We start from the raw sequence: 22328 nt of genomic DNA, 5'->3' as shown, positions 1-22328 counted from the left end.
TATCCAGTTTCTCGTGTATTAGAATAAATTCTTTACAACATTGATCATCATCACCACTTCTGGGTATTTGTACATAATCTCTGAGCAAAATATATTCACAATAGGCAAGGCTATAATATTGAAACTATGACAAACAATGCTTAAGTTTGTTAATAACAAAACTATAGTAGTTGTACACTAGAACAGATGTTTCAAATGTTTGCCATTCAAAGATAAGCTTGGTGGAACAAAACCAATATAAGTATACATAAATTTCTTGTCTTCTTTGCTATCAGTCTTTCAGAAAGATGAAGTTACATTACAAATACCTCAAATTTCTACTTCAGAGTGAGCAGAAAAATGAGAAGACATTATTTCCTATTTTACAAAATAAAACACCAAGTCAGAAGAAGAATAAAGCTCATCTTTATGCAATTAACACAAAAGCTTGAATACACCGATCCTTCTCCAAGAAATAGAGATGCCAGCCCTGCAAGACAGGCAGCCAACAGGCCAAAGAATGGATGGCCAGCACACAGCCTTCTCTACTCTGCATGACTTACTCAGGACTGATGCAAACTCTGGCAAGTCATTTTTTCTAGACTTCCAAGGATCTTGGATATGTAAACTCAATGATTAGTATATGTGCTGCCGAAGCGAGCACTAAACTCAATGATTAAAAGGCATTTTTCTGAATTTGCATGAGGAAATCCAAAGAATCAGAATAAAGATCCAACTGCTTTGCACATGGATAGATATCCACCATTACACCACAACTCAAATCCAAAGGCAGGATTTCTATCAAATTCATATCCAAAGCACAGAGTTCTAAACCATATACACTGCAGAAAACAAAGAGCCTCCTTACGACGCGTAGACTGATTTTGTACTCTGAGATGAAATCAAACATATTTAGTCCTCTAAGGTCTAGTGAGGTTTAAACTGGGGGGGAATACAGAAACTGCTCAGAATAAAAACTGTAAATGCTCATCCTACAAAAAGCATACACGAACATGCAATCCTTGTCTAGACGATGTCTTAACAGAACTTGAAAATATTAAATTTTCTTTGCTTTTGTCACTGAAGCAACTGTAGACTGTCTATGACACTCTGTGTGTATGCATATATATATATATGTATAAAATAACCAGCTCGTATGTGACTTTAATGCTATAAATACTCATTGCCTTTTTGGTACTTTTAAAGCACAGCCAAAATCAGTTTGGAAATTTGTTCTGGATTCCCAAGTTGGTTCCCCCTGTCTTGTAGACGCCTAAGTGGCTGGTTCTCTGAAACCACCAGTTCACACCCCTGTGCAGCTGTTCCAAGCTAACTGGGATTCCAGGGAAAGTGACTGGACTGACCACAGGCCTCACAGGGGCCTAAACAGCAACCTATTGAAACCCAAAGCCACTTCTCAGTCAACTCCATGGTCCAAGGGAGTCCTAACCTGTCTCCTCCCACTTTCCCACCACTCCCTGGGGGGGCAGCCAACAGCTGCACGCCTTTGCAATGAGCACAAACAAGCTGAAACACTCACAAGGCAGCATTTCTCTAAGCGAATTTCTCAGAACACAAATCCCACATGATACTCACTTTAAAAAAAATCCACATAAAAATAGGAAAATGGTGTGTAAAATACAGGTCCTCATTGGAGTTTGAAACCACCAACAGCATATCGAAGGTTCTGAGAAGCCTACAGTAACTTCACTTTGTCTAACCCAGAATTTCCCAAACCTATTTGGCCAAAGACCTCTCGATTCATACAATAACAATATATTCTGCCAAAGTATATCTTGAACTGCTTCTCCAAAAAACTAGAATAGAGTTTTTTTAAAAATCTTACAATATAATTTCAAATTAAGAATAATGAGGATATAAAAACACTTATTTTCCTGCATTTTTAAAAGGAACTGTTTTGTTTTGCTTTGAACAGTCTTTTATTATAACATTTCACTTTCTATAAACATCCAACTCAAAGTAACCATTTGTTATATCATTGTTCAAGAATGTTAGCTCTCATCAGTAATCACTGGCCTCCTCATCAGGACAGAAAATTTTTGTATGCTTTCTGATTCTGAGAATACCTCTCCACCTCAATCACAATAATTTTAAGTCTAGGGCAGGTAATCTGGGCTTTAAACAAACATTATTTCCCAACATGAGTTTTGGGATAAATAATTTTACAAATGCTTAAAAAAAAAAGCAAATTACTCTATGTCTGTATGAAAATCAACATTTTGAACACTTAATTACACTTCAGTTAAACCTTTGAGACTAGGATTACTGACCTTTGACTCACATAATTAACAAATTTCTTAATAATCTAGTTTCTTAGGAAATATGAAAATGCTGAAAAGTAAATGCAAATTACAGAGTTGAACAAGAGAAAAGGCAAAAAATAATTCTGAGTGCCAACATCATATACAGAATACCATCATTACAACTCAAATATGCTATGTGGCTCTGCTCAGGATTTCAATTAGATAAATAACTAAACCAAGACAAAGGCAATCACTAAATCCCTGTAAGCCTAAAACAAAAAACAGAGACACACTCTACACTTTGTTCATCAAAGCATGGTCCCAGTGTTGTTGGCAAGAACACCTTCAAAATAAAGAAGGGTTACCAAACGGAGACATGGAAAATTACGACACAGAGACATGGAGGAGCTTTCTTCAAAGTATTTTAAACCCAGGTACCATAGGGAGAAAAGATATATAACATCATAGAATTTTTTATATCTTAGGAAAAGGGGTTCTTGGTTTTAGCTTGTTTTTTCTTTGCTGATAAGGCAAACCAAATCTTCAGATAATCATATGTTATAAAGTTGAGTTTGTTTTTGTCTTTAAACTCGGAATGAAATTATATTTAATTTATATTATGCATTTATTCATCTGGAACTGAATACTGAATACTATATCTGAAGCTTTAAATTGTAAATCATAGTTTATCTAAAGATAAATTCACTCTATTGAATTTACTTTTAAAACCCTTTTATTCTGAAATAATTACAGACTCACAAAAAGAAGTTGCAAAAATAGTACAGAGAGAGTCTATGTAACCATCCCTCAGCTTCTTGTCTTTACTGCATTTATATTTTGGTTTTAGAGGAATACAATTTTTGACGGATTATGAGAAAATAAACAGTTGATGAAAAAATCTAATAACCTGGTAAATGACTATTCCTGGAAGAGGCTCTAAGAAAACATACTACTGACTTCAAATGCCACTTTTATCACATGATACTACCTTTAAAAATTGGTTTTCTGAGATACTATCACTGTTACCAATTTCTACCTCTTTCGATGTCTAGTTTTTTCCATTTTTGTAGACTTCTGAGAACTGTAACTTAGCTCTGATTGAAATAAGTTTTCCCATTCTTTTAAGTTAATATATCTTGCCATATTAAATGAACAAATTACAAATGGAAATCAAAATTCTTTGGACTTAATGTAAAATCTCTATCATTCAAAAAATAAACATATCTAGGTTGAAATTTGATTCATTAGCCAGTGCCAAACTTTTTGGGGAAAAAAACATTGTGTAGGAATGACTATCCTTAAAGGTCTTTTGCAGTTTCTTTGGTGTTATGAAAATGGTCAGCCGTATGGATAACCGATGACAGTTTGCGGATGAAAGATCTTTATCTTATGGCAATTATCTGACCAATTTTCTCATCCTATACTGCCAAGAAACATAAACAGCAACATAGTCCTTTTTATCATATTATCCTCTACCACAGTGTTTTAAGATTGTGGATCATTTATCTCAGCAAACTCAAACTTTATCCAAAGCATATTCTGACAGGTTGATCACAAGCTCTCTGTCGAGTCCTGAAAGGTGTTCCTCTCCAAAAGCTTCCTATGTATGCGGCTGATGCCTGGAGTGGTTTGTGCTCAGTGATAGCTTCCTAGCATCTCATTAGCTTTTACCAAAAAAGCACAACTAAGTAACCCAGCATATAAATTCTCACTTATCTAACTCATACTTCGCCTCTTAGCAAAGATAGTCTGCAAGTATCATGGTCTATATGGCACACAGCTAAAGGCAGTTCAAACAAAGCAGGAATGACTGAAAGGAAATAAAAACATATTTACAGTCATCTTTTCTACTAAAAAAAGACAAAACTTGCTATTCCAGAATACCTTTTAATTCAACTTTCAACACATCAAACATTACAGTATGCTTATTGGCTGCATCTTTGTGTCATAAGAACACAATACCCCATATTCTTATAAAAATGGAAACACATTTTTCTTACTCATGGACATCAGTCACTTTATTGATAGAAAACTTTACATAACCCTGTATTATTCTTTTATTTTGTCCATGGGGAAACTTGGGAGTTAAATTTACCATTCAATTTTAGAGTTAGTACAGTTAGGGTTGGGTTAGTATAGTTCTTTCTCCTACAAACTTTTTATTTTTCCAAAACCCAATTTTAACTGTCCTATTTTACATATGTTTAACAATTGTAAGTCACTTCAAATGCTTTTTGAAATCATAATTGAAAATGACTAACCCTGACTAAAGCATAAACAGATGTCTGATTAATGTGCTAACCACCCTTCTTCAGTATACATTAATCCCAGAGGATAATAAAGTCCTATAGTCATGATTTCCAACATAGAATATTCATATAGATTTCCAACTGTTGGAATCTAACAGAAGACTAATAACATAAAACACACACACCACCACCCCCACCCACTCTCCCACCTGTTGCAGAAGTAATGTAAAACAGATGAGTGACTTTCTCTCAATGTATCCAAATAGACACCCAAGACCTTGAAGATTACCTTGTTTCTCATTAAAACTTTCAAGAAAAAAATGTTTATGATGACTTAAAGACTCCTATATAAAGAGCCACCTAATACAGAACGAATTGAGAAGATGCAGGTCAAACACTGCTGAGCTCCACTCAGCTCAAATTAGACGAGTCTGCTGACTCCAAACCTGTTTTCCTAACATGGGGGTTTTAGCAGGATGACATAAGATTTGCTGAGCACCATAGTAATCTTTTAAGACACTAATCAAAAACATGGTCCTGTATTTAAAAAACCCCAGAAGTGGTTTTAAGACGGCAGAAGCACCTCAGCCACTAAAATAAGCAAGATTCTAAGTATAATTACCCACACAGCAAATCTTTTAATAGTTCAGCAACCAATAAATGGAAAATGTTCCTTAAAATCTATTTCCGATTATTCCAAAGAATCCTTCAACTGTAGTTAAACTCTATGGAAAATAATTAGTTGTCATAAAGCTTCTGACCACATGGGATGTTTCTTAGGAAAGAACACTGGTCTGAGCCAGGCACGGTGACCTTGGGCCAGGTACACAGTAGGTGCTTCCAGTTCTGCGGCGGTGGGCTGCTCCTGAGTAGTGTCTGACAACTGGGTGAGTGTCATAAGACTTACAGCCTGACATAAAAGCGATGCTAACACTCAGCTCTCCTGAAATCAACCCAAGAAAGAGATGACTAGTTTTAAAGACGTACTAACAAATACACAGGCCTGAAGCTTCAGTAAATTAAAACAGCCCTTGCTAACCTATACTGAACACATCAGCAAATACTGTTATATTGAAGTGCATATAGTCAGACGAATATTGTATGTTACCACCTTTAATATTTACATGTGTGGTACTAACTCCCCCAAAGGTTAGACTTGTGAGATAATTAAGAAACACATTCCTTGTTGTTTTTTAACATTAAATACAGGTTTTCTATTAAAGAGAATATTAGAATAATATATTTTTCCTGGTGTCTAAAATAGGCATCAGATTTCTAAACAGAAGAGAAAAGGCCTTAGGCAAAGAGCCACATATTAAATATTCAGACCGGTCTAAGGATACTAAATTAATAAATTAACTTGAATAAATTAAGTGTGCACATTCAGAACAGAAGTGGAGCTTTGGGCCAGCAACAAGTGAACCAAAGGCAAAAATCTGCCAAGGTTAAGGCAGGTTTTTATATACAGTACAATGTATTTTCTGCCCCCTCCCTGCCAAGTTCATTTAGCATTCACGCTGTTATTTAAAGTGCATTGCCAAGCTAAAACAGAAGCTTCCTAATGAAAAAAAATTGCTGTCACAGAAAGTTTCTTTTGTTTTAGAGTCTTCCTTCTACCTATTTTTAGCATTTTCTTTTTGCCCTTCACACACTTAGTGTAAGAGATTGCTGCAACAACTACATGACGTTGGACACAAAGCATGATGATGGTCAGGGTGATAGCCGTTGTAAGGAATTACTTTCTTCTTCTGCTGGAGTCAATTTAAGTGTTGGCAGTTTCCGAGGAGGAAGCTGAGGGCTTTGGCGAAGATTGTCATCCATCTGTGGAAAGTACAAAAGGTACATCTGACTAATAGCTATGGCAACACTAATATGGACTGTGGCGTCCCCATCCAAACCATAGCCTAGAAGAGTACAGAACCTTGTGTTTCTAGCACTGCTAGAGAAATCTTTTTCTTGCAAATAATCTCTAAAGAATTCTAAACATCATACCTAAATACTGGCTGACTTAGTACATGTATGGGGTTTCCCTTGTGGCTCAGCTGGTAAATAATCCGCCTGCAATGTGGGAGACCTGGGTTCGATCCCTGGGTTGGGAAGATCCCTGGAGAAGGGAAAGGCTACCCACTCCAGTATTCTGGCCTGGAGAATTCCATGGACTGTATAGTCCATGGGGTTGCAAAGAGTCGGACACGACTGAGCAACTTTCACTTTCACTTAGTATATGTATAAAAGCAGTATGGCTCATCCTTGATGTCTTCACAAAATTACAGTGAAGAAAATGCCACAAAATGAACAGTCTACTGAAGTCAACCACAGTACAACTTGGTTTAAGAAACCTTCTAATATTAAGTGTAAAAGCAACATTTCTGTTAGATTACTCTCCACAGGTTACAAAGTATGTTCTCATTTGAGCTTCCCAAGACAATTATAAAGAAAAGAAGACAATCATTCTCTATTTTACAGATTAGCAAAAGGAAGATCAGAAAGGTTATCAGGTTTGCATTAGCAAAGCTAGCTTTAGAGTGGAAATGTGAACCCTGGTCTTATTCTAACACTATTGTTCTTTCAACTATACCTCAATGTCCCAATAAAAATGACCTGTATTCCACTCAAAAAGATCACCTCCTTTAGGCTCTGAGTATTTAGACCAAGGAAGGCTAGGAAAAGAGACAGAAGGATAAATACTTTAGACCTAATCCAAAGGCACTGCAAACAATGAATGGATCAGTTCTAAGTCTGCTCTAGAGACACAAAGTAACGTGGAGCACATTTAGAAAATGTCCAAGAGCTTCAGGAGTACATTAGCATCCCTGAAAACATCAGGAGAGGGGTTATTTAGATCTGAGTCAGACCCTAGAAAACTACCTTTAACCAGGGTACCCCAAAACCAGAATGCAAGGTTCTGGTATTAAGCTACTTCATTAAAGTCTTGAAAGCAGCTGCCATCGATGACCCAAAAGCAACAGAATACAGCGTCTTATCACCTAGCTGGTAGACAGGCTTTTTTTTTTTAAGAGTCTTAACATATGTAGCGCAAAACTCTCTCCTTTCAAGATGCTTTTATAAAGCACAGAGGAAATGTTTCAGCAGAGGTACATGGGGTTTATAATCAAAGGAAAAGAATAAAAGACTAACTCAGTTTTCCAATGGACAAGAGTATTCCCAGTGAACTATTTGAATCAGTTATTTTAAGACGTCTTTTTTTCCTTGCAAGAACTAAGTTCCTCAAACATAACTCTTTCTTTTTTTCAAGCTCTAGATTTTCTGTCTAAATGGTGAACACTGGTAGTCAAGAGAATTTGTTGTTCTATTGTCTTGTAGCAAACAGTGACCTGTACTGAGGAGCAGATGGGAAGTGGGGTGGGGAGAGGCGCTAACACAGGGTCAGGAGACCCTCATATCGTGATGATGCCAAAGTGAACCGAAGTGGTGGCAGGGCCTCTTGGTTTCACTTTCTGCAAATAAACGTCTGAAATGAATTTGCCACAGATGGAAATGAAAACTACCCTGGATAGTCTTCATCCAGCAGAAAAGTATCTACAACAGTCTGAATAATTTTTCCATTATCCACACTTAACTCTTGGTGTATTTCCTCTCATGAGATTTACTGGGTTAGGCTAAGAATCAAGACAAACTTGGCTTTCATTCAGCTTACCCAAACTTTAACAAGAGGTACATAAGTAAGAAGTGAAGTGTTAGTTGCTCAGTTGTGTCCGATTCTTTGCAACCCTGTGGACTGTAGCCCATCAGGCTCCTCTGTTCATGGGATTCTCCAGACAAGAATACTGGAGTGGGTAGCCATTCTCTTCTCCAGGGGATCATGAAGTAAAGTGAAGTGAAAGTCGCTCAGTCGTGTCCGACTCTTCGCGACCCCATGGACTACACAGTCCATGGAATTCTCCAGGCCAGAACAGTGGAGTGGGGAGCCTTCCCCTTCTCCAGGGGACCTTCCCAACAAAGGGATCAAATCTAGGTGTCCCACATTGCAGGCGAATTCTTTACCAGCTGAGCCACAAGGGAAGCCCAAGAATATACCATAAAAAGAAATAAAATGGTCACTCCAGAGAGTGGTAGTTGTAAACCTGGCTATTACCACCAGTAGTAATGGATAAATAATTTCACTCATGAGTTACATAGCTGACTAACTACAAAGCCCATGCTGGAATCCAATTACTAGGGTTCAGATGCTCTCTTTACTTCTTGCCAGCGGAATGACCTCGGGCAGATGATGTTATAAACTACCCTTGAAGCTTCAGTTATCTCATCTGTAAAGTGGGGATAACAGAGTACCTGCACATACAGGGTTGCTGTGAGATTAAATGAGATAACTCATAAAGTTCATATGATACAGTGCCTGTTACTCAATGCCCCAAACCTCTAGCCAGTGTTATTAGGCCATAATGACCCCTTAGCTTGTGAAAGAATGAAGCATTATCCATTTGTATAAGAAAAAAGCAAGTTTATCAAACACTTGAGGAAAAAACTGTCTAACTCTCTTTTTCCACCTAGAATCACCCTTGAAATTTCCATTGCTGGTTCCCTCCCCTGCCCAATTCCTCAATATTTCTCTCAACAAATGCATACTCCCTAAGTGGCAAATATCCACACTAGCCAAAAACTTTAAACATTTAGAACAGAGGATAGGAACATTTATGTGAAAGAAAGAAAAAGACACCATAGTGCTATCAGTAAGAAAGAATAAGCACAGGAGCTTACGATCAAGAAATATTAACACTCAGAGATGGAGAGGAGCAGACAAGCAAGCAAGAAGTGTTTTTCTGTTTCTTTCTCTCTCCCCCTCTTTTTTTTTTTTAAAAGCCAAAGTCTCCTAACTTGAAAAGTACTGCTAATTGTGTGGTAAAAGTAAACCCAATGCTATTATCAGATATTTCCCCCAAAAAACCAGTCCATTACTGGCTTCAAAACACTGTATTATGTACTGCTTTTAGTAAATGTATATTTAAACAACTTTCTGAAAAAAATAAACTTAAAAAAATAAAGAAAAGGGTAAAGGTAATGCATAACCCAAATACAATATTAACTGCAGAAAGGAAAATGCTCAACTAGTACAAAATAACGATTGAAGTAAACTTGACCTTTTCAATCAAGTTGGATTCCTTATTTACAAGTTGTGTCAGTTTCTGCAGATTTGCATCTACCGTTTCTTGTCCAGCAGGAGAGATGCCTAAGAAGCCAGGACAGAAATCAGAAAGAGGAAATTTTGAAAGCCTTACAAGCTGTTTAGAGTCAAAAGAATATTGAGTCTATCCACCCCCTAAGTGCTCCATCCCCCACCCACCTCCCCAAAAAGGCAAAGTGAAAAACCATTCTCGGTTCAAAAGGCAAACTTAAGATACAGTAATACTCCAAAAGCAAACCCTAAGCCAAAGGACTAAATGTGTCCTTCAGGAGACCCAGTTAGCCAAGGTCATTAATAAGAGCGCAGCAGTGCTCACTGCCTTCTCAAATCTGACTTGTACCTTTCCCCCACCCATTTCAAATAGGCCTTTAGTTACAACCACTGCATTTGAAGAGTTTTCTAAGGGCCAAACAAATATCCACGCCTCCAAAGTACTTGAACGGACTTTAAAAAAATACAGATTTCTGGGATCTATTCCAGGAATGAATCCTATTCTAATTCGGTGACTCTGGTACAGGACTTAAGATTTTGTGTTTGTTCTGTGGTCAGGTTTGCTAACCACTGCTCCCAAGTAACAAGGTTGAAAATTACTCAGTTTCATGACTTTCAAACTACTAACCCCTTCCTTGTTATGTACAAGTGTATTATATACAAAACACATAACCCACTATATAAAAAAGTAAACTGTTTCTAAACCAATGGTCCTTATGACTTCTCTTTCTTAAAAGGACGATTTCTGCCAACTCTCCCCACACAAACTGAGCGCAAGGCCCCTCACTCCCGAAGCAGCGAGCCTGAGTGACAGGCGCCCTCTATTTACGATACCTCGTCTGGTGCAAGCAGTTTTCAAGTAGTGGAATCATGGGAGTGTACCTCACCAAAATCAATCTGCTGCTCATTTCTGTTCACGCAGGAAAATGCTAGAAGCAACATTTAAAGTAACTGCCCATTTGCATTAGGATAAAGGCTATCTTTCAGCAGGGACACAATAAATACCTGTGGTTAACTTTTAAAAGAAAATGACCCACTTCAAAGGGGCAATATTTAAGGAACAAGAAGCGAGAACTGTATAAAATCCAGAAGAACAGACAAAAGGCAAATAGATATTTCTCTATTGAAAGAAAAACTAACACATGGGGGGTGGGGGAGAGTTGGAAAAAATGCCATTTTTTTGAAGTTTTATAAACCAGGATTTCGGAGAAGGAAATGGCAACCCACTCCAGTGTTCTTCCCTGGAGAATCCCAGGGACGGGGGAGCCTGGTGGGCTGCCGTCTATGGGATCACACAGAGTCGGACCCGACTGAAGCAACTCAGTAGCAGCAGCAGCAAACCAGGATTTAAAGACAATATACACACATTTTAAATAAGTAATGGTTTGGTGTATACGTCCTTAGGAGGATATGCAAATATTCTATGCAAACAAAGATTAGCTGAAGAAGAACCACCTTACCTCCAAGACTAACCCTAAAATAACTGTTTAGGATGTCATCACAAAAGCGACAGAGGTTGGAGAGCTGCTTCAAATGTTCTTGTAACTGAACTTTAGGAAAACGTACTTTATAAAGAGGTGCGAGAAAACCAAACACATAGGCATCCAAAGTGGAAGGCCTGAAAATAAATTAAGGATTTTTAAAAAGCACGTAAGAAAATATTAATCTGGGATTATGCTAAAAACTTTTTCTCAAATACATTTATCGATTCTGCAGTATACAATATAGTCTTTTAAAAGGTTTACTACCCATTTGGGCTTATAAAAATGAAGCAACTAGGGTTTTACTCATTAGTAGTTTTTTAAAATACTCTACCCATTTTATTTAGAAGAAAATTTAAGTTGTAAATTAAAAGATTCATTTTTACTCACAGGCATCATGTAGAGACTAGAGACTGGGTGGGAACAGTCTTAAAAGTTTCAAAGTCACATATGCAACATACTAAGTCAATATCAGATTACCCCGACAGAAAGTTTCCTACAGTATAAAATCCACTAAGTATTTTTTTAAGTGGCAAACTCATTGGGGGTGGGGTAAGAGGACCAGGCAAGGGAACTTGCTTTAAGTAACTGCTCAATGGATATATGCAAACAAAACATTAAAATGGTTTTATAAGGGAATGTACTCACATATCTCCAAAGAAAAACTGAGATGTTCCCAATCTGTTTGACAGAAGATTTAGGCACTCCTTCGCATCTCTGTAAATCTAATAAGGATGAAATTACATCTCAAAAGTAGGAAAGAGGCTCGAGAACTCCTTTTCAGGCTGGCATCGATAAGTATTGGGCAGGCCAAAAAGTTTGCTCAGGTTTTTCTGTACCATCTTATCTTACAGAAAAACCCGAACGAATTTTTTGACCAACCCAATAGTTTCACCCCTGTTCTCTCTTGTCCCTCCTCCAGAGAGCCCTTGCTCTGAAGGTAATTCCAACCATACCTGAGCTTCTACTTCTCGAAGGTGGTAGAGGGGAGGCTCTCCCCTGGTCAGGAGAATCCTATCCAGTGCTCCCTTAGACATTCTTCCAGGCAGGATCAAACTCAAGGGAAAAGGCATTCGTGAAGCAAACCATGGCTTTGTCACAGTAAAGTAATTGTCACTCTCAACCCAGAATGTGTGAAGCTGCAAAAGGAGGGGGAAAAAACACTACAAGGATATTCTTTTATTAAAAGGTCATTCAATAGATGTAAAACTTTTTCATAAATATCTCTGAGTGAAGTTAACTTCATACCCATTTTCCAGCTAGGATGATTCAAGGACATCAAGATTTTAAACATGTGAGTTTTGTTTTGCTCTATCCCAAGCATCCAGAATAAGGCCTGGAACATAGTAGGTGCTTAATGAATATTTTCTGAATGAATTACAGTTGGCCCAAATCTATACATGGAGCAACAAACTCTGTCTTTCACAGATAATTTTTATTTCCAAAATGACACTGTCTTTCACTTTGTTGGTTCCTATACTAGTTGAATGTCTAACAGAATCAACCCAGTTTCACAGTTTTGTGAAACAAATGAAAATAATACATAAATGAAATTTCCTCTCTTAAGCCTCTTCTAATATTTTTCTTCTAAACAGACTAAGTACATTCTCAGTAAGTCACTAAAATACTGTAATATTCACCAATGCTCACCACTGCAGGAAGAAGCTTCTCTTCAAGGAGAGCAATGTAAGCTAGCGTATCTGCCCCTTGTTTTGCTGAAAGTTCATAATCAGCATTGTATTTCTGTTAAAAAATATAAAACCCAAAACCTCATAAGTCAAGAACATCCCAAAACAGTGAGGCTAAATAAACTAGGACTCCTACTATTCTTCCTCAAAAATGGCAAACATATTAAAAGGGAAAAGAGAAATACAAATTCAGTAACAAATGCTACTTAATGCAAATAAAGTTCTGAGCATAGCATCATGTACACAGTAAGGTTCATAAATGTTAGTTGTAGGTTTTTTTTATTATTAACTATTATTTCACTGATTGTTAATGACCTTACTTTAGTGCATGGCATGTAGTACAAACTTAATAGAAGCTATTATTATTTTTGTTAATTTATAATAAGGAAAAGTTCTAATTAGTTGTGTTCCCCATGAGAAGAAAAAACTTTCCCATTTAGAAAAGTTCTAAATTTTGTTGACATAGGACTTCCTTAACTATTGGCAAAACCAATGATAACTTTCACGTTTATATAAATTGCTACATGTTTAAACATTTTAAATATATAAACCTTGGCATGTTCAGATATTTTGGATACATTATTTCATGAAACATTTAACTGCAGCTATTAATTTAAGTACTTAAAAAAAATAGTTACTAGTTGATAGGAACTCAGACCTCATACCAAGCACAAAATGTGTAGCAGTTATGAAACTAAATTTACAATCATATCAATAAGTGTAATAGTGAAGATAGCTAAACTGAATCTACTTATACCTAAACTTCAATAAAAGCCAAACAAAGTGCACGATCATATAAGTTGACTGTAACTCACTGTAATGGCTTTCGAATCACAGTACAACTCATAATTTAGAGCAGTGACTCTCAGATTTCTTTTTTTTTAATCAAACCCTATGTATCTCCAAGGTGGTTAGATGGTAAAGTATCTGCCTGCAATGCAGGAGACCAGGGTTGGATCCCTGGGTAGGGAAGATCCTCTGGACAAGGAAATGGCAACCCACTCTGATATTCTTGCCTGGAGAATCCCCAGGGAAAGAGGAACCTGGTGGGCTATAGTCCATGGGGTCACAAAGAGTTGGACTCAAATGAAGCGACTGAGCATGCATGCATGCATGTTATCTCCAAAAAAGAATTCTAAACAAATATTTTTAATGTTTTTCTTTTTTTAAAGTAACATGCAGGGATGGAGAATCTACTTATTCAAAAAGGCCCACCCACCTGTTTTCTTAAAAAGTTTAGTATTTTTGCCGGCTGAGAAATAGTATTGTCTTCAGTTGTCAAAACTGGTACCTCTCCTATAATCAAAAAACATTTTACACACAAGGAAGCATTTCGATATCCTTTGAAGAGATCCCAGTACCCTTAAAACTATACCAGTCACATTTGGAGGAGGAAAAAATGAGTAAGATATTTTAGGTTTTTGCAGTTTTACACACACACACACACACACAGAGGTTTGGAGAGCATTTCATTTCTCATAATTTCCACTTATTTGGCTTGTCCTTTTCATGAAGTATTGCTCAGAATGATCAAAACATAAGCAACATACAGTCAAGGTCATGGTGAGAACTAAAACCCGAAGGTACTCCATGGCTGCATGCCTCCTAGCTTTAAATGAGAGGGGGAGGGTGCAGAAAGGAGCGTTGAAAAGTTCACAGTGTACCTCTTGAACCTCTCCAGGTGTTATCTATGACATTGACTTTCAGGGGTGCACCAGAAAATTTGGCGTAAGCCTGAAAGAGAATTTGGAATAAAACATTTTAGACTGAGTACTAAAGGAAGTCTGCAGAGCAGCCTGACTTCAAATCTGGGTCCCCCGAAAGGTAGACACATCAGACTCCGGGGCTGCATCCCTCCCCAGACTTCTAGCCGGCGTTGCGCACGCCAGCTACCAAGGCTTCGGGGGCTTATTTCACCCCCACCCCAACATTCAGGGAATACAGAGCAGGGAGCGCGCGCCCCCTGCTTTGGGCTTTCATTCCACCGCCCAGACAGGTTTGCAGGATTGAAAACACTCGGAGCCAAGCGGAGAAGCCATGACTTCCCCCCCACCGTGGCTTCGGCGGGGACACAGGCTAGGCTGTAACTTCTCGGACGCGAGGGAGCCCAGATCGCTGCAGCAAGCAGCCCCCGGGCCGGAGCGCCGCGCGGGAAGCACCATTCGCCGCCGGGACCCGGCCAGCCGGCCTGGCGCCTCTGGCCCCGCCCCTTCTTGCCCGCGCCCGCGCCAGCGAGACGGCCTCACCATCACCACCAGGGAGTCGCTGTGCACCGACGGGAGCCCCCAGCCGCCTCCCCAGCAACTGAGCTCCAAGGGGGCCGCCATCTTGCCGGGGCCGACCTTTGGTATCCCGGAAGTGCTTTTGCCACCTACTTTCCGGCAGGTGGGATCACGGGGGCGGGGCGAGAAAGAGAGAAGAGATCTCTGGGGGCCCGGAGAGAGGCGGGAAGGACCCCTGGAAGGGTTAATCGCATGCTTAGAGTCAGCTTGGCCTAGGGGTTGAGAGTCCTGGGCAGTAAGTCAGATAGCCTGCCAGTAAGTCCCCAGATACTTATTGCATGCCTAATGTGTCCCATGGAGAAGGAAATGGAAACCCACTCCAGTATTCTTGTCTGGAGAATCCCGTGGTCAGAGGAGTTTGGCAGGCTCTAGTCTCTGACCTGGAGAATCCCATGGTCAGAGGAGTCCATGGGGTTCGGACACAACTTAGCGACTAAAGCAAGCAGTGTGTCCCAAGCCCTTTGACCATTGCTACCCTGGGCCTAAACGAACCCATTTGTAGAACTAGGCATAGCAGTTCAGTCACAAGATTGCTCTGTTTAAAACTATGACATGGGGGTAAAGAACTTGACATACATAGTAGGCACTCTAATTGTTTGACCCCTTTCCCCATATATTTGGCTTCTGCTTCTTGCCGTTCTCGATCTCAATTAGTCACCTACTGTTTACTTGTTACACCTTTTCTAAAAGTAGCAAGTTTCCTGGAGTTTGTCAGGATTCCTGGAGTTTGAAGAATTCTGCCCTTCTTCAATCTGGAATGTCTTGCTTTCTTCCCTGGCTCTGCTCCCTCAAAGATGAGCTTAACCGTCACCTCCCTGGTAGAGTTTTCCAAAGTCAGGAACTTCTGGATCCCTGCAGCCTCTTGTACGTACTTGAATTGTAGCTTCTACCTGATACAAACTTTTTGCCTTTCAGTGTACTGAAAGTTCTTGGAAGACAGAACGGGGCTGGCTTCCTAGATGTGAGGTGTCTGCAATTACACAGAGATCTGTGCTTAGGAAGCTCACACTTGCCTTAATGTTCTGGTGTTATTGTTTTGAAACTCTTAATAATTTTTGAACAGAGGGCCCTGAGTTTTTTATTTCAATTGGGCCCTGCAACATGTCATCAGTCGTGTCTGTGGGCCTTGTGGGTATGAACTACATGTTTCTTAAGCATCACACTGACAATTTCTTAGAAAAACTGAGGAAAAAAAGGAAAGATGGACCTTGGAAATGCCTTGATCATAACTTGCTTTCTGGGTCTTGAAATTAGGACTTGGGTACCAGGTGTCTTTCTAGAAGGCACAGTAGACTTTCTGGGATACGCTGTCAGGCATTCCTCTGAGCTCTTTCCCTTCCCGTACCCCTATGGTTGCTGCTGCTAAGTCACGTCAGTCGTGTCCAACTCTGTGCGACCCCGTAGACGATAGCCTACCAGGCTCCCATCCCTGGGATTCTCCAGGCCAAGAATACAGGAGTGGGTTGCCATTTCCTTCTCCAGTGCATGAAAGTGAAAAGTGAAAGTGAAGTCGCTCACTTGTGTGTGACTCTTCCTGACCCCATGGACTGTAGCCTACCAGGCTCCTCCGTCCATGGATTTTCCAGGCAAGAGTACTGGAGTGGGTTGCCATTGCCTTCTCCGCTGAGATGGTTGGGTCCCTTTAAACAACTGAAAACTCAAAAGAAATCTCTGCAAATTTTCACAAAGTTGCAACTCAACAAGTAATTGCTAAACAGTTCCTTACTATTTACATAGCCATCTAAATTACAGTATCAATCTGCTAGAGTCCTTTTTCATGTTTCAAAGGCAAGAGTTTGAAACGTCTCAGAAATGGGTAGAGAAGTTATGTCAAAGGGGAGATTCCATTAACAATACTTAAAATTGGAAAATGTGTAACATAAATATCATTAAAATTATATGTCAAAATATTTATTGAGCAGCTGCTATGTCCAAAACCCTGTAAAATTCTGGGACGATGCAGAGATAAATAAGTTATGAATTCTGTTCTCAGGAGTTTATAGTCTATAAAGGAGACAAAGAACTAGGTGTAACAAATCAGATTATCATGAGAAAAGTTAGAGATAAAAATAATATACTGTGGAAGCAGAGAGCAGGAATGATACATCCTCTGTGGAATCAATTGAGACTGTCTGTTTCGTCTTCAGTATAAAGAAAGTAATTCAACTTTCAGATTCAAGTAATTGGACCTCCCTGTTTAGAGGATTAAAATCCCAAGCCATAAATCTCAGAGTCCAAATACAACAATTAGGCATTTAAAATAATCGTACACAGAGAATATGTGTTGCTTGAGTTTTGTTTATAGAAGGGAGGGGGATTAAAGTGGATGTACATTCTTTGTGGACACACAATTATTAATTATTCAGCTCGGCCTTCTCCCTTATTGCTACTGTTACAAAAGACAGTTTCATTTGCATTAAAGGGAAATTGAATCTCTTAGCATTGCATTGAGACAGAGAATAGCACACTATTGCTTTTGATGAGAGAATCTTTACACACAGGTTTATTTGTGTCTATTTAATAACAGTTTTTTTTTTTTTTTTTATTGCTGCAGTTCCTCTGGAGTGTCTATATTTGCTGGATTGAATTTTAAAACCTTAGCACAGTCGATTGCACCACCAGGCCAATTATCGTTCCAGAGAGGCACACAGAAAGCCTAAACCTTCAGGAATTATGCCTGGTATGGGTAGTTGGCCCCTGTGCATTTTTATGGCTGCTAAAGAATACTGTTCAAAGTTTGTCAAAATCATAATTTCAGATTCCTACCAGGAAGCATGCTATCTGCAAAACATGTATCTGTGGGATGACCTGAATTACAACTTTATAATGAGTATTCCAGACAATGTTTTCCCTGAAAAAGAAATCTTATTTTTCAAAATATAGACGTTAAAAATAGTTTCATCTAGTGATGGTCATCTGGACTCCAGGGACTTGATCTTGGCGTCCATTCCTATCCCTCATGTGTTCCTTAACTTAGGGGCCATGTTACAGATTCTGTTAGGATCCTTTGTCTGGGTTGTTAAGACTCTGTGAAATGGTGCTGTCAGCAAAGATGAAAGTAACAAGTGATCATGCATTATGAACTAGAAATCCTTGAATGTTGCTTTTAACTCTAAACTTCTAGAAGTCATTTCCATGTTCAGATATGGAATTCTTAGGGAGGAAAATAACAAATACTGAATGGAAATCAGGAGAACTGGTTTTCTGACTTTGTTTCTACATAGCCCAATGACCTTGAGCCAATTATTTTACCTTTATTCCTCGACTCATTCACTTATAAAGTAAGTAGTTCTGAAATACTATCATTTTGTGTCTGGTAAGCATTTAATAATAGTTGACATTCATGGAGCAATTTCTGCATGCCGGAAGTTGTTCTAAGTATCCAAAATAACACATTTGACCTTCATAATGACTCCATGAGGTAAGTACTGTAATGTTCCCCTATTTTCAGGGAGGGAAATTAAGGCCCAAAGTTGTTAATTAACCTTCCCAAGGTCACCTAGCCAACAGGTGATAGAGACAGGATTTGAGCCCAGGCATTCTAGGCTCATACTCTTAAACACTATGTCATTCTGCCTGTATCCTTCATCTTTAAAAAAAATTTTTATTGACATATCATTGATTTACAGTGTTGTATTAGTTTCAGGTAGTACAGCAAAGTGATTCAGATGTATGTGTGTGTGAGAGAGTGTACAGCAACCAAACATATATATTTGTTCTTTTTTAACTTTCTCTTTTGTTGTGAGATATTAAGAACAGTTCTCTGTGCTCTAAGGAGGTCCTTGTTGGTTATCTGTTTTGTGTGTAGTAGTGTGTGTATTTTAATCTCAAACTCCTCATTTATTCCTTGCTCCCTTTCTTTTTCAGTAACGGTAATTTTGTTTTCTATCTCTGTGACTCTGTTTCTGTTTTGTAAAGAAGTTCATTTGTATCATTTTTTTACATTCCACACGTAAGCAGTTTCACATGATATTTGTCTTTCTCTGCCTGGCCACTGAGTATGACTGTCTCTAGGTCCATCCATGTCGCTGCAGATGGCGTTATTTCGCTCTTTCTGAAGACTAATACTCCATTGAGTACATACGTATAACAGATCTTTATCCATTCAGCTGTTGACAGACACTTAGGTTGTTTCCATATCTTGGCTGTCGTAAATAACCTGCTGTGAACATTGGCATGCATGTATCTTTTTGAATTATGTTTTTCTCCAGATATATGCCCAGGAGTGGGGTAACAGAATCATGTGGTAACTCTGTTCTTAGTTCTTTTTAAGGAGGGTTCCTTTTTCTCCATACCCTCTCCAGCATTTATTGTTTGTAAACTTTTTTTTTTTTTTACTGGGTTGGGTCTTAGCTGCACAGGACCTCCATTGCATCGTGCCGGATCTTTTCATATGGCACATGGACTCTAGTTATGGTTCGAGGGCTCAGCAGCTGTGGTGCATGGACTTTAGCTGCTCTGCATAGTGTGGGATCTTAGTTCCCTGACCAGGGATTGAACTCACGTCCCCTGTGTTGCAAAGTAGATGCTTAACCACTGGACCACCAGGAAAGCCCCTATTTGTAAACTCTTTGATGGACATTCTACCTGTAACCTTCTAAGTAATCCTATAAAAATCCTAGTTTCACTCAGAGTAGAATTATCAGTGCTGTGAAATCACCATCAATACTTATTAGTATTTGTTTAGAATTTAATTTCAAATTAAATTAAATGGTTTAATTTTAAATTAAGTCATTAAACAAGTTCATGAAGCAACTTCTATATGCCCAGCACCCTGCTGGGCAGTAAGAAAATAGAAACTTTATTTGTGCTTTCAAAGGGATAGTTGATAAAATAAGGTCTACATATTTGGGGTAACTAGAGATGGTTAGGAGGTGCCATTTTGTCTAGCAGACCACAATTTTGTCTAAAGTCTAATGTGGCTTTGGAGAAAGTCTAATATACTGCCATGTTTGGCAAAGGCCTGAGAGATGGGCCTTGGATGACCTTGGATGACCTTGAAGGATGCATACACTGGGTTTAAATTGGCACAGAGGACAGCACTACATATGGGCTATGCTGCCTGAATCAAGGCTTGGAGAAGGGAATGACAATGGCAAAGAATCTAAGATAATTAATGGATATTGGATTTGATAATAAGCTAGAGACTGATCAGGAAGAGTGTTTATTAGCTTGAGAACCAGAATTAGTGATATTGGAAGGTATGGGAATATGTAGTTTTGAGGAAGTGAATAAGAAGAGTAAGTCTTAATACAATGTTAATGGATTCACATAGTCATGGATGGGAGGTGGAATGCTATTGTTTTATGAACATGATAGGAAAGGTTTTATGAACTAATACATTGTATTATATAAATTTAAATGGTGTGAAAAAATAAAGAGAGGAAATGCTGCAGGATATTATCAGACAAGAATCACATTGCATCCTTGCACTGAGCATTTCTCCTTGAATAGGTTGTTATAAATCAAATTGCAAGTGATTACTAAAGAAAATGGTATTAGGAATCGAGGCAGGTACAATATCACAAGGAATATATCAGATAATAGTATCTGTATATACAGTATACAGTATATACTGTATATACAGTGTAGTATCTGTATATAATAATCAGTATATAGAAAATATCTGAATGTACAAGATATGACCAGATAAAGGCGAAAGGAATAGGACAGGAGCGGAAGACTCAAGGTACAGTTCTTGTAGGAGATGACAGGGTGAGTCTACATACAGATGAAGACAAAATTGGCTACTGCTGAGCAAAAACCTGAAGATGGCAGAAAGAAGATGAATGGGGTCCTAGGAATTACTGTAAGTGTTGAGAAGCGGAGATCAGGAGCTTGAGCAGTGGAGCTAGCACCGAAAATGAAGAGACATGCTTTCTTTCTGACACTGGAGGAAGTTTAGAGGAGAGCAGGAGGTGCTGAGTGAGCTCAAATCAATTACCTTCAAATTTCCCTGTTACATTAGAAAACAAGTCAAAAGAGCGTGATGAAAAGAGATTGGGGGTCTAAAGAGAGAGAGAAAGCCATTTAGACGATATACCAGGGAGTTAGCAAAAGGTGAATGGAAGCATTGCTGACAGTGGCAAAGGTCAAATTTAAATCAGTATAAAGGAGACAAATCAAGTGAAAGCCGTGGGCAGGCTAATAATTAGATGCCCTTTCAAAGAGATAGTCTTTAAATATTTATTCAACTTTTTATAGAAATGAAGTTAGCTGGAGAATGTTACAGGATCAATTTACATTTTACCAATTCTATGTGTTAGAAATCCTATGTGGAGACCTGGCTATTAGTACCTTTTAAAGCTTGTCCTGAGGATAATAGAAAAAGGAAGGCATGCTAGGAATTCCCCTTGGAATTGAAAGAAAATGGAATCTAAACCTTCAGGAGTAGGGCTAAGCCATCCTGGAGCCTAGCTAAGTAAGCACAATTATGTGACTTCCTCTAATGATACTTTATTGCCTAGAAATGTAAATGGGAAGCAGGTTCATTTATTTATTTGGTATCAAGGCTATTAGAGAGTGATATATATTGAAAGAGATTCATTTTGCTCTTCCCATGTAGTGAACCTGTTGTATTTTGTACATGCATACTTTGGAGATATTGCGGGTTCATTTCCAGACCACCACAATAAAGCAAATATCACAATAAAGTGAATCACATTTAGCTTCCCAATGAATATAAAAGTTATGTTTACACTGTACTATAGTCTGTTTAATCTTTACAATAGCATTATGGCTTTAAAAAAAACTTTATAGCACTTAATTAAAAATGCTTTATAGCTAAAAATGCTAACCATCGTCTGAACCTTCAGTGAGCCATAATCTTGTTATAATAGTGACAGTAAAGATCACTATTACAATCACTATAACAAATATAATAATGCAAAAGTTTGAAATATTTTGATAATTACCAAAATGTGGAACAGAGACACAAAATAAGCAAAAGCTGTTGGAAAAATAGTGCCAATTCAGGAGTGCCACAAACCTTCAGTTTTTTTTAAAGCAATATCTGTGAAGTGCAATAAACAGATTCAGTACAGTCGCTCTGTTGTGTCCGACTCTTTGCGACCCCATGGACTGCAGCACACCAGGCCTCCCTGTCCATCACCAACTCCCAGAGTTTACTCAAACTCATTTCCATTGAGTCGTGATGCCATCCAGCCATCTCATCCTCTGTCATCCCCTTCTCCTTTCCCAACATCAGGGTCTTTTCAAATGAGTCAGTTCTTCTTATCAGGTGGCCAAAGT

The 22328-nt window shown here is 38.5% G+C and overlaps 1 protein-coding gene across 5 annotated transcripts; it reads right to left on the bottom strand.

Moving 5' to 3' along the window:
• Positions 1–4114: 4114 nt before the first annotated feature.
• On the bottom strand, positions 4115–15136 carry MTX3 (metaxin 3). Of its 5 annotated transcripts, none has more exons than XM_061158090.1 (9): positions 15042–15136; positions 14460–14529; positions 14015–14091; positions 12758–12850; positions 12064–12246; positions 11756–11832; positions 11087–11244; positions 10461–10555; positions 4115–6313 (listed from the first exon to the last, which is right to left on the bottom strand). In XM_061158090.1, exons 1-8 carry the CDS (start codon positions 15120–15122, stop codon positions 10482–10484), a joined length of 813 nt encoding a protein of 270 aa, XP_061014073.1. In that variant the 5' UTR covers positions 15123–15136; the 3' UTR covers positions 4115–6313; positions 10461–10481. The 5 variants fall into 5 exon arrangements, with proteins under 5 accessions (XP_061014073.1, XP_061014071.1, XP_061014075.1 ...); XM_061158088.1 differs by lacking the exon at positions 10461–10555 and adding an exon at positions 9592–9680; XM_061158091.1 differs by lacking the exon at positions 4115–6313 and adding an exon at positions 9605–9680.
• Positions 15137–22328: the final 7192 nt, after the last annotated feature.

The sequence above is a fragment of the Dama dama genome, chromosome 12, assembly GCF_033118175.1.
Source record: "Dama dama isolate Ldn47 chromosome 12, ASM3311817v1, whole genome shotgun sequence".
Taxonomy (NCBI): Eukaryota; Metazoa; Chordata; class Mammalia; order Artiodactyla; family Cervidae; genus Dama; species Dama dama.
This window is presented reverse-complemented; position numbering and strand designations above follow the sequence as displayed.

Bases quoted from the DNA above. Each gene is read 5' to 3' on its own strand.
- MTX3 (XM_061158088.1), bottom strand. From the start codon at position 15,122: ATGGCGGCCCCCTTGGAGCTCAGTTGCTGGGGAGGCGGCTGGGGGCTC. The intron at 14,530-15,041 runs GTGAGGCCGTCT...ATTCTCTTTCAG, and splicing joins GCGACTCCCTGGTGGTGATG to GCTTACGCCAAATTTTCTGG. The intron at 12,247-12,757 runs GTGAGCATTGGT...CTCCTTTTGCAG, and splicing joins AGAAGCTTCTTCCTGCAGTG to CTTCACACATTCTGGGTTGA.